This window comes from Rhodamnia argentea, chromosome 10, assembly GCF_020921035.1.
Source record: "Rhodamnia argentea isolate NSW1041297 chromosome 10, ASM2092103v1, whole genome shotgun sequence".
Lineage (NCBI taxonomy): Eukaryota > Viridiplantae > Streptophyta > Magnoliopsida > Myrtales > Myrtaceae > Rhodamnia > Rhodamnia argentea.
Window position 1 is genome coordinate 20,593,634 of NC_063159.1, and position 12,791 is coordinate 20,606,424.

General features: G+C 41.4%; 1 protein-coding gene across 1 annotated transcript; it reads right to left on the reverse strand.

The window, feature by feature from the left end:
* Positions 1–1,634: 1,634 nt before the first annotated feature.
* Positions 1,635–4,026, reverse strand: LOC115742322 (pentatricopeptide repeat-containing protein At3g06430, chloroplastic). Its single transcript, XM_030676546.2, has 2 exons — positions 3,581–4,026; positions 1,635–3,188 (listed from the first exon to the last, which is right to left on the reverse strand). The coding sequence occupies exons 1-2, from the start codon at positions 3,968–3,970 to the stop codon at positions 2,046–2,048; spliced, it is 1,533 nt and encodes a 510-aa protein (XP_030532406.1). The 5' UTR covers positions 3,971–4,026; the 3' UTR covers positions 1,635–2,045.
* Positions 4,027–12,791: the final 8,765 nt, after the last annotated feature.

Genomic DNA, 12,791 nt, shown 5'->3' on the forward strand with positions numbered 1-12,791 from the left:
CATTAATATTTTGTTTCGTATTCTTGATTAAAATGAATATCTTTGCTATGAATGTACTATTATGTTGAAGTAATATATATATATATATAGGTTTGTTATGCTCTGAGTTTGGTATAAATGAGTTATGTGTTGTTTATTAAATGTGCATAGTAATTATTCGATCCACTTAGAGGAAATATATTACTCACTAAGCTGTGGTAGCTCATTTCATTCATCTTACTTATTTTTCGGGTTCAGCAAGTCACAAGTAGGACTTGAGCGTAGCTTTAGCATGAGGATTTTTTGTTGGCTAGTTGGGACGTTTCGGTATGAGTTGTGAGTTGTATATGGTTATGATGAGCCTTTGAGTTGTTTGTTAGATATGCACATACTTTTTTATAGATATATGTATATTTATTTTATGGATATGTAAATATATCTTTTCATGGTTTTTAGTAAGCTCTGGCATTGTAACCAAAAGACTTTTTATCGAGTATATGCATATAGACGTATATTTTGATAGCAGGATGAGCTTTGGTTACATTGAGATTGCGTCCTTTTGATGAAAGGACGGTCATGTCATTACCTTTTTTATAGTCAAATTGGGGCATGATAATTTGTTGGTATCAGTAAATGAGTTTACAACTTATTTAGGCTTGACTCGCCTCTATAACTCTCTCTTCATTCTCTCTCCTCCTCACTTGATCTCACGCACTCCATACTTTCACTTCACTTTTGGTATAAATCGTGTTAGGTATGACTTATGTATGGGTGGAAATGGATATTTGTATTACAATAAATGACCCATAATGAGTTAAATTAATCTATTTGGATCGGACCATTTATGATCCAATCGAACTCACCCGTTGGACACGAAATCCATTTTTCAAATCGACAAGTTAATAATAGTGCCTACGTACTATTACTCACCTCCTCAAGTCATTCCCTTTTATGTTGTGCTCTTTTGTGAATTGGTGGTTAAGGGCTAAGTTCATGGTGTCCAGCGCCACATAGGCGATGGTGCCGCAAAGCTGTGGGGTAAGCCATAGGGCTAAATCTAGTCGATGGTGGCACTATGACCGAAGACGAGACTTGAAGTCGCCTATGTTGTCGAGGAGGAGATTACTGGCCTTAGATCATGGTGGAAGACACCGCGGGTGTGGCAATAGCCAACGGCAAATGCCAGTGGGGAGTCCTCGAGGAGGCGGCCCTTGGAGACTTTGGTGAAGAGCTTGCCACCCTTTGCGAACTCCATGAGGACGTAGATTTTGAAACGGGTAGGGAGGACCTAGTACAAGGAGACGATGAAGAGATCCATGGCAAACTTGAAAGGACAAAGAAGAAAGAAAAACAAAAGGAAAAAAAAAATAAAAACAAACATGTATATAAGGGGAAAAAGAAAATGATGTAAAATTGTTACGTCAGATTGTTAACGGTAATGATTGGATGAAAAGTTGACCGCCGCAGATTTAGATAAAATGGGAAAGTTGGTGATTTTTTCCGAAACAGAAAAATATTTGGGGATAAAATTGAACTCGATCTAAAGCTGGTGGGTCTTTAGGGAATTGAGCCAAGTAAAGGCCCATACACTTGCTAAGCAATCCAACGCAGACCGGTTTAACGGAGTGCAGTTCTGTCGAGTTGTTCTGTCTAAATTTATTTCACCTATCCCCCTCCACTAAACAAACTGCGAATCACATTAAACAGAGAGCATACAACAATGCTTAATCACAGCTACTATTTCCCTTTCCATAAATCGCACAGATCCATGAATGACCACTTCTCCCACAGGCCAGAAAAGATATTATCAATTAGAGCACACTAATTACCTCTGTTGGTACATCATCGGCTGTGTACATTGGTTGAGGCACCTGAGGAAAGTATCCCGAAGCATCATTGGATCTGAAGGACCATGGAGAGGCTGAACCCACATTTTCTGCCCCAAAACACAAAGAACTGCACCAACAGAGTAACATAACCCATGGAGAAGGCCCACGCTGCATGAGAAAACCCACGAATAATCCACGGCGCGCCTGCACTAAGCCAGAGTACTTGCTCTGGTTTCTTTAAGTGTCCACTGCTGATTCTAGCCCAGGGGCATACTCGTTCTCAGACCCATCAAGAACAGTCTCCTCTTTCTCCTGTTCCAAATCATAGACCTTGTCATGCATTCCCTCTTTTCGATATGCCTCTAACATAATTGAGTAGGTGGTTGAATCCCGGCGACAGTGCTTGTCTTTCATCTGCTGAAATACTCTCTCCATTTCCGAAAGATCCTCAGCTTTTGCACATGCCGATATAACTGCATTATAGAATGATGTGTTCTCTGGTATTTCAAACTTTCCAGCTAATCTGACGGTACTTAGGACTTTATGGAAGAGACCAGCATTGGCATATCCACGTATAAGGCAGCAGAATGTCTTGGTATCTGCTTTCATATCCTCAGCGCGCATCTGATCGAAAGTATATTCCATGTTCTGTGCATCTCCGACATCTGCAAAAGCCTCGATCACGTTATTGTAGGTTGAGGTTGTCCAAGGAAATTGAAGCTTGCGCATGTACTCCATCACAGATGACATCTTGTCATACATTCTTTTCTTTCCATACGCACCGATGAGTATGTTAAAAGTCCGAGTTTCCGGTTCAATCCCGAAATTTCGGAATTTCTCATACCATTTTTCCATCACATCAATCTGCCCCTTGTTGCCAAACACACTGAGAATGATGTTCATTGTCCAGACATCTGGTTTGCACTCCGTGCTCTCAAGCATACCTGAAAGTACCTTTTCCATCTGATCGAATTTTCCAGCCCTCCCATAACCACTTAAAACTATGTTTTGTGTGACGGTGTTAGGAGTTATCAACCGATCAGCCATTTCCCGGTAAAGTGATTCGACCAAATCAAAACGTGAAGAGTCGACACACACCTTTATTAGGATACTATAAGTGAAAACGTCCGGTTGACAATTAGGGAGGCCCTTCATTCGGCTAAGAATTGAGAATGCCTCGTCGATGAGATTGTTCCTGCAATAAGCCCCCAGTAGAGCTGTATAGAGTTCAGAAGTGGGTCCACATCCTTCTTCAACCATTGTATCGAAGAGCTGGCGGGCACGGTCAGGTTGGCCGGATTTCCCAAGCAGAACGAGGAGTTTCATGTAAGTCCCTTCTTTTGGTTGATAAAACGGCTGCGTCCTCAGCATCTCAAAAACCTGGACGAACAAAAAGCAACTACAATTTACCAACGGAAAAAACATCAACCACCACCACCACCACCACGGGACATCATAGCAACAATCTGGTACAGATTAGCTAAACAAACAGTAGACAAAACCAGCTAATTCAGCCAGAACGTGTTATCTTTGGATGAACAAGAATATCCAACACGAAGTAAAAGAAGTACGTACCAAGGCCAGCCAAAACAAATAAGACCTTCATCAAGTTGCAAAACGATAGAGATTATCAATGAAACAATGCAGAGAAACAATCCATTCGACTTTGAGTAGAACAAGTTGAGTCCAAGAACACAAATTTGAACCTGGAGATCACGAATTCACACCCGCACACCACCCAAAATCCTAATCAAGTAATCAACACCACTCACCTCAAGTGCTTCCATCCACTGCTTCTTGAGAATGCGGTCGGAAAGGGCTTCAGTGACGGTACTAGCCCACGCCGTGGCCTTGCTCTGCCGGTCTAATTTCTTCTTCACGTTCTTCAGAGGTCTCCTCCTCCCGTTCGCCTCGGGGGTCCCGGGATACTCTCCTTCCTTCCAGTGCCTCTTCTTCGTGGCCGCGGAAGAAGGCGAAGCGGCCGCGCTCTTCCTCGCGGTCGGCGCGAGTGCGCACAGAATCACCCGCCGAGACGACGGAGCCGGGAGGGACACTGCCGCGCCTCTTCTGACGGTGGTGGCGCCTCCGAGAAGTGGAGATCGGGGAAGTGATGATGAGAAAGAGAGATAGAGCGACGACGGAGGAGAAGAAGAAGCAGCCATGGACGTCGGAGCGCGAGCCGATGGGGGGGACGGGGGAGTGAATCCAAGGCTTTGCGTCGAACGGTGAGGTTTTAGCTGGAGAGAATGTGATATGACGCCTTTGCCATTGGAATCGGTCTTGAATTACTCTTTGGCCTGTTAAAATCTTGGTATGATTATCACCCCCCTCCCCTGCTCCTGTGCTTTGGGCCAGAAATTCAAAATCGTTCATTCGCTTTTAATGCTAAAAGGTCCCTTTACGCCATTAAATCTTCCACATTCCTTATATGTTTTTCTCGGGAGACGAGCACTAGAAGTGTCAAAAAATAATACACGCCACTCAAGTACCAAAATTTTTCGTTGGATCACTTAAATAGCAAATCGGAGAAAAAACGATCTCTTAAGTGCCTACCACAAATTCTCTCGAGCTCGAGCGACGTCGTGACCCACGAAGCCGGCAGCTCACGGAGGCCTATAGCTCCGCCGCATTTCCGTCAACCTCGTCATCGCCCGCTTGCTGTTCGTGGTTTCGCGGACCCACGCGATGCTAAGAGGAGGGAACTAGCCGAGCTCGATTTTTCATCGTTTAGCCCCTACCTACTTCGAGTGTGACCCCCAAGGCAAGTGATGTTCCTAACCTCCTATTTTATCCCCAAGTATCGTCTGATTTGGTGTGGTTCGAAGCAACGTGTCGCGGGTGGGCTGCGAGGGATGGTGCGAGCCGGTGCTATCGTGGGAGATGTTGAGTCACGTGGACCATGTTTATTTATCTTATTATTTTATTTTAGTAGAATGATCGGTTGTTTAGTGTCCTAATTATTAGGAGTTTGTTTTAGTGGTGCTGAACATGGCTTTGTGTTTTATCAAGTCAATAGGAGGTTTCTGCACAGTTGCTATTTTTTAGGAGTTAGTGGATGCACTTTCTTTATTAACCGTTGGGTATTAGCTCTTTATATGGAGCATCCGTTGTAAGTTTTTCAGAAGTAAGGAATAAACGTACTCCATTGCATATTGTTAGTATCCTTTTTTCTAATATTGTAACAGTGGTATCGGAGCGCCAGGTTGTGAGAAGAGAGCAGAAGCAACTTTTCAATGGCCACCGATAATTTCGTTCAGCCCACTATCCCTCGCTTTGATGGTCACTATGATCATTGGAGCATGCTGATGGAGAATTTCCTGCGGTCCAAAGAGTATCGGCATGTCGTTGATTCCGGAGTAGCGGAACCAGCGGCTGGAGTAGTGTTGACGGATACACAAAGAGCTGAATTAGATGCATTGAAGCTAAAGGATCTCAAAGCCAAGAACTACCTTTTTCAAGCTATCGATCGATCAACCTTGGAGACAATTCTTTGCAAAGACACCTCCAAGCATATTTGGGATGCAATGAAGAAAAAGTATCAAGGTAACACGAAGGCGAAGCGCGTGCAACTTCAAGGTCTTCGGACGGAATTTGAGAATTTACGCATGAGGACCGGCGAATCCGTTATCGATTACTTATCAAGAACAATGACGATCGCTAACAAGATGCGGATCCATGGCGAGAAGATGGAGGACGTCACCATCATCGAGAAGATTCTTCGATCAATGACACCGAAATTTAATTTCGTTGTTTGTTCTATAGAAGAATCTAAAGATATTGATGAACTTTCAATTGATGAGTTGCAGAGTTCTTTGCTGGTTCATGAGCAAAAAATTGTCCAGCAAGATAAAGAGGAACAAGCATTAAAGGCAGTAGCCAATCCAAAGGGTCCCGATCGTGGGAAAGGGAGATGGAAGGACAAAGATTTGCACCGTAAATCAAATGAGGATCATGCTGCTGATTCCAAATGGAAAGCGAAAGGCCGTGACAACAACTATTCAAATGGCAACAAGTCGAAGTCTGTAGACAAGTCAAACGTTGAATGTTATAGATGTCACGGGTATGGCCATTACAAGTTTGAATGTAGAACCAATCTCAACAAAAATCGTGGTGCAAAATCAAATTTTGCGGAGAAAGTAGAAGAAGTTTCGCTTTTGATGGCCTGTCATGCAAAGGAAGAAGTTCATCACAATTTGTGGTATTTAGATACCGGCCGTAGCAATCACATGTGTGGGGATAAGTCCGTATTTTCAGACTTGGATGAATCATTCCGTAACACTGTGACGTTTGGCGACAAATCTGTAGTTTCTGTCATGGGCAAAGGCAACGTTAAGATCCACACCAAGGAGAACTCTACTCAAATTATTTCTAACGTTTACTTTGTTCCAGATTTGAAAACCAACTTGCTTAGCATTGGTCAGTTACAAGAGAAGGGATATGAGATCTCTATCAAGGATGGAGTTTGTCGCATTCAAGATGAAAAGTTGGGCTTAATTGCTCAAGTCAACATGACAACAAACCGGATGTTTCCACTATATCTCGATAACACCACCCAATGGTGTTTCTCTGCGAGATTGAAGGACAAAGCCTGGTTGTGGCATTTTCGCTATGGACATCTGAATTTTGGTGGTCTAAAAACGCTGCAGCAAAAGAATATGGTGACCGGTCTTCCGCAAATTCAAAGCCCTTCTCAAGTTTGTGAAGAGTGTGTTGTTGGCAAACAACATCGAGACCCGTTTCCGAAAGGAAAAACATGTAGAGCAAAGAAGGTGTTGGAACCGATTCATTCGGACTTATGCGGACCCATTAATCCAACATCAAACGGTGGTAAACGTTATTTTGTAACGTTCATTGATGATTACAATCGGAAAACTTGGGTTTATTTTTTGCAGGTGTCGCGACCTAAAAATTAATTTAGATTAATGGATTATTAGGTTAATTAGATGAATTAACTAACCTAATACGGACTCTCCCAAGCCCTACCAATTCGCAACTTAGGTTTGATTTTTAATTTAGGAGCCGCCACTAATCTTTTTTGGTAGGTAGATTAGATACCTAAATAAAGTACGGGAGAATACTTTATTTTCTCGCTAACCGAGGTTTAGGGTTCGGGGACTTGGTTATGTTAATTTTTAATTAACACCCTTTCGGTACCAAATTTCATGAAAATGCCTTTTCCCGTTGATCGATGTGAATTTAATGATTAATTGGAAAAATGTGACATGAGGACCATATATTATGCGCCCAGAGAATTATTTTTTGGTATTTTCGGTAATAAAAGAAAACATTCACAAGCAATAAAAAATCTGAACAAAAATAAACAAAAATGCCCATAATATACCTTTAATTCCGAATATTCCGAATTTTCCTATAAATCTTCTCATTCCCGAAGATCCGGGCCGTAGCGAGATTTTATCCGCTACATCCTCGATGATTCGAGCCGGTATGCGGATAAATATATAGAAATACAACGTCCCTTCTCGCCAAAGGGCAGAATACGAATTTCTATATTTAAATCACCATCCTATTCCATAAGATCATGGATGTGGCGTGTGATTTAATTTTTCGACGGGACGAGGCACGAGGGGAGCACATATTATAGGCATGTTTGTTTAAAAATATTCAAATTTAAAAAAAGAAAAAAGAAAAATTGTCGGCCAACTAAAGATAGGTGCCGAAATTCTAAAGGGGATAAGCCCCTATCCGCAAAGGATTCACATCTTTTAAATTAGGAAAATTATCCCTTGAGATTTGAAATGAAATATTTTTTATAATTATCCCAATTCAAAAAGATATGTTCAATATTTCTAAAAAAACCTTAAGTTTGATTGAAGATATACTTAAAATTCGAGAATATGCCAATATCTTATCAGATGCAATCAAGATTAAGATTTCTCAAAATCAAACCACCACGAAATATGCCACGAATCCGAAAAAGATAAGCAAGATATCTCAATATTTATTCAGAAACTTCAAACTTGCGTGATTAGGCAACAAATGTTCTTGTAGATATGCTCGAACAAATCAAATTAGGAAAACAAGATAATCTTAACATTCAAGGGATAGAATTTTACCTTATCTTGCGATTGCGATTTCCTAATTCGAACTTTGTTCAAAGATTGCGCACCAAAATCGAAAAGGGAACCGATCGACTGGAGTTCTCGCACGCCTAGGAGCTTCGTTAAGGGCGGTAAAGGCTTGTTTCGTGACAGCAACTTTGAGCGCGAACACACCTTTTTCCAACCAAATTCCTGCACACGCAAGTCTGGAAACTTCGTCCGAAATGGCACTTTTTGAGTTCGGTTTGCTACCAAAGCACTCCCGAATGATCTATCACAAGTAATAACAACATTAGATCTACAAATATCAAGAAAACAGGGCCTGATCAACCTTGATAAAGGTTGGATAGTGGCAGAACATTGGCTGGGAGTTTTCGTTGAGACTAATTGTTCGTGGACTTCGTGGAGATTCAGCTTTCGGAGAAGACGATAGTTGAGACCCACGATCTCCCTCTACCGAAGAATGCTCTTTTGCCGCTTGAAATCCTCAGGTTCACTTGCGGATGAACTCACGAACAAGGCTTGTTGAGTCAATGGTATCAATTTTGATAAGACTCAATCAATAGTGCACAACTCAATCTCGGTGGCCTGTTGATCAAAAGGCAAATTCCAGAAGAAAACAATTGATCTTATAAATTGAACAACCCCTTTGGACTTTTTCCTCTTCCTTTTTAGGAGAACGTGCGCCTCTCTCTCTCTCTCTCTGTATGGCCGTATATTCAATTGTGCGGCTTCTTGAAATATGTATCCTTTATTAGCGTTTCTGCAAGGGAAATCTTGTCAGTAAAGCTTGTGAAAAAATAGTAAAAACCAAAAGAAAACTAAAGAGGTGCAAACGTGTGATTATATTGAATAATCAGCCTCCCCCTTTCTCTGTCATTTTTTTATCTCTGCAACTTTCTTGGTCGTGTCTTTCCGCCTGTGAAGTTGTCTCTTCTCCATGGTCTCTTTCTGCTGAACTGTGACCGAGAGAGCCTTCCTTCAGCCATCCGTGTGTGAAGCTCTCAATGGCCCTCTCCTTCTTTCTGCGTATGCCTCTATTTTTGAGAGACCTTCGGCCAAGTATGCGATGAACAGCCCTCCGAACTTCTGCCGTATATTCAATGAAAGTGGCCTCCTCCTCAATGCAAACCCTACGTGTGTATTTATAATGGTGAGCTAGGGTTTACGTGTCATTTTCATTATTTGCAAAATTGTCCCTCAACTTGTGCTAATCGCAATTTGATCCGGAGATAAAATATTCATCCATGAAGCCCTTTTTTTTTCAATTAATGGATAGTTTTAATTAAAAGGATTTTCCCAAATTAAACAATAAATGGGCTGATTTAAGCTCAAAATTATTCCAATAGCTTTGTTAATTTTCGGCACACACTCCTTCTTGACCGCCGAAAAAATCCAAACTAAACCTAGTCCAGTCCTCTGTCAAATTGAGCTCAATTGCATTGCCTCTAGCTTGAATGTAGTGACATGCATGACTGATAAAAAGTAAATATGCAGTGCATGAGAAATTAATTTTTGTGAGAACTATGATAATTCTCATTTTATACTTAAATGAATGATTTTCTAAAAATCAAAATTTAGGTGTCAACAGCAGGAGAAGTCTCAAGCCTTTTTAGCTTTCAAAAACTTCAAGGTATTAGTCGAAAAAGAAGCAGGCATACTTATAAAGACTCTTCACAGCGATCGTGGTGGAGAATATAACTCACAAGAATTCATAAATTTTTGTGAGACTCACGGAATTCAAAAACAGCTGACAACAGCCTATACGCCGCAGCAGAATGGCGTTGCAGAGAGGAAGAATCGCACGATCGTGAACATGGTACGAACCATTTTGTCAAGAAGCGGTGTCCCAAGAAGTTTTTGGCCTGAAGCTGTCAATTGGAGCATTTATGTATTGAACAGAAGCCCCACACTTGCTGTTCAAAACATGACACCTGAAGAAGCTTGGAGTGGACGCAAACCAAGTGTCGAGCATTTCGGAATCTTCGGTTGCATAGCATTTGCCCACATTCCAGATCAGAAGAGGAGCAAGCTTGATGACAAAGGTGAAAAATGTATTTTTCTTGGTGTTAGTGAGCAGTCAAAAGCATACAAATTGTACAATCCTATCACCAAGAAAATTGTCATCGATCGTGACGTGATTTTTGATGAAGAGCGGTTCTGGATTTGGGATGAAAAGAATGTTGAACAACAAATACAGGCTGATTTTGATGGAGAAAATGGAGAAAAAATGCAGCAGCCTTTGGAGAATGCACAGCCTGTAGAAAATGAGCATCAACCGGCTATCAATGAACGTATTTCAGCCTCTCAAACAGAAGATGAGCAACGACTCCGACGAGTTAGAAAAAGGCCTGCATGGATGACTGATTATGAGGTAACCGGGATTGACCAAACTGAAGACCCCCTTACTCATTTTGCTTTATTTTCAGATTGCGATCCAATGGCTTTCAAAGATGCCGTTAAAGAACCAAAATGGCAGAAGGCGATGGATGCTGAAATTGCAGCCATTGAAAGAAATAATACTTGGGAGTTGACAGAGCTTCCAAAAGGGCAAAAGACCATTGGCGTGAAGTGGGTGTACAAGACGAAGCTGAAGGAGAATGGTGAAGTTGATAAGTATAAAGCTCGCTTAGTCGCAAAAGGCTACAAGCAAGAGTTTGGCATTGACTACAAAGAAGTTTTCGCTCCGGTTGCCCGACATGACACAATCAGATTGGTGATCGCACCGGCGGCGCAAAACTCATGGCCTATCTTCCAGTTGGACGTGAAATCGGCATTTTTACATGGTGACTTGGAAGAGCAGGTATTTATTGATCAACCTCCTGGTTATGTGAAGTTTGGAAGTGAGCACAAGGTGTATAAACTAAACAAGGCTTTATATGGACTAAAACAAGCTCCAAGGGCTTGGTATAGTCGTATAGAGGCCTATTTTCTGAAGGAAGGTCTTCACAAGTGTCCATATGAGCATACACTTTTTGTCAAAACTGGAGATGGAGGGAAGATGCTTATTGTTTGCTTATATGTGGATGATTTGATCTATACTGGAAATGATAGAGCCATGTTTGAAAAATTTAAGCAGTCTATGATGCTTGAATTTGATATGTCCGATCTTGGAAAGATGCACTATTTTCTTGGGATAGAAGTTGTTCAATTTGCTGGTGGAATTTTTATTTCACAAAGAAAATATGTGCAAGACATTTTAGACAGGTTCCAAATGAAGAATTGTAATCCTTCTAGCACACCAACCGAGGTGGGTTTGAAGTTAGTGAAAGATTCTCAAGGAAAGAAGGTTGACAGCACTATGTACAAGCAAATTGTGGGAAGCTTGATGTATTTAACTGCAACAAGGCCAGATATAATGTACTCTGTGAGTCTTCTAAGTAGGTACATGGAGAATCCTACTGAGATGCATCTCTTTGCTGCCAAGAGAATTTTTCGATACTTGCAAGGTACGACCGGCTTTGGGCTGCTCTACAAGAAGGGAGAAAACTCAAGCTTGATGGGCTTCACCGATAGTGATTATGCTGGAGATCAAGATGATAGAAGGAGCACTTCCGGATATGTATTTATGTTAGGTTCGGGAGCTATCTCATGGTCATCAAAGAAGCAGCCAATTGTCACTTTATCAACCACTGAAGCTGAATTTGTTGCTGCAACCTCATGTGCTTGTCAAGCTATTTGGTTGGGGAAAATTCTTGAAGAACTTCATTTCAAGAGTCAAGGACCTACTGCAATTTATTGTGACAATAGTTCAGCAATAAAGCTCTCCAAAAATCCTGTTTTACATGGAAGAAGCAAACATATAGATGTGAAGTTTCACTTCTTAAGGGATCTCACGAAGGAAGGAGTCATAGATCTCATCTATCGTAGAAGTGAAGATCGGGTTGCTGATATCTTTACTAAATCCCTCAAGTTGGCTGCATTTCAAAAGCTGAGAAACCCGCTTGGTGTTGACAAGTTGTATTAAACTGAATGTTACTAAATCCCTCAAGTTGGCTGCATTTCAAAAGCTGAGAAACCCGCTTGGTGTTGATAAGTTGTATTAAACTGAATGTTGGCAAACTTTCAGTTTAAGGGAGGGAATGTTGAGTCACGTGGACCATGTTTATTTATCTTATTATTTTATTTTAGTAGAATGATCAGTTGTTTAGTGTCCTAATTATTAGGAGTTTGTTTTAGTGGTGCTGAACATGGCTTTGTGTTTTATCAAGTCAATAGGAGGTTTCTGCACGGTTGCTATTTTTTAGGAGTTAGTGGATGCACTTTCTTTATTAACCGTTGGGTATTAGCTCTTTATATGGAGCATCCGTTGTAAGTTTTTCAGAAGTAAGGAATAAACGTACTCCATTGCATATTGTTAGTATCCTTTTTTCTAATATTGTAACAGGAGATGCGATCATATGTGGAGTTCGAGGTTTCGACTCGACTTGTGAGACCTCGGGCCGATAGAATTTGAGAATGGTCGTTCGATCGTGGGTGAGTTTGAAAATATTGGTGGTCGAGGAAGGGAGGAGGTGAGGCCGAGAACCTTGGTACGAGATCGAGGAGGGAGTTGATCGGTGTAGGTGTGAATGGCGATCCACTGCGGCGTGGTTAAGCTACCGCAATGCGGGCATAGCCGTTAACCCGTGTGTAGCCGTTGGGAAGTGTTGGATTTGGGGTGTTACGGAGGGCGGACTTTTCAGGTCGGGAACATACGACACATTAGAGATCGATTCCACAAAACCATTCTTGGTTCTTATCTTAATATCACCTTTTCCCATCACTTTCATAATAGAATGACCATCAAAATTCACGGTAGAATGAAAATCTTCATCTAGATAAGAGAAGAAAAACTACTTACTTCCACTCATGATGTTACCGCAACCTGTATCCACGTATCAAATATATGACTCGAGTTTCTTTTCATCTTGAACAGCCATCA

What these genes read in the sequence shown, in the direction of transcription:
- LOC115742322 (XM_030676546.2), bottom strand. Translation starts at nt 3,970, where the DNA reads ATGGCTGCTTCTTCTTCTCCTCCGTCGTCGCTCTATCTCTCTTTCTCA. An exon ending in AGTGGATGGAAGCACTTGAG is followed by an intron (nt 3,189 to 3,580) that starts GTGAGTGGTGTT and finishes TTGTTCGTCCAG; the next exon opens with GTTTTTGAGATGCTGAGGAC.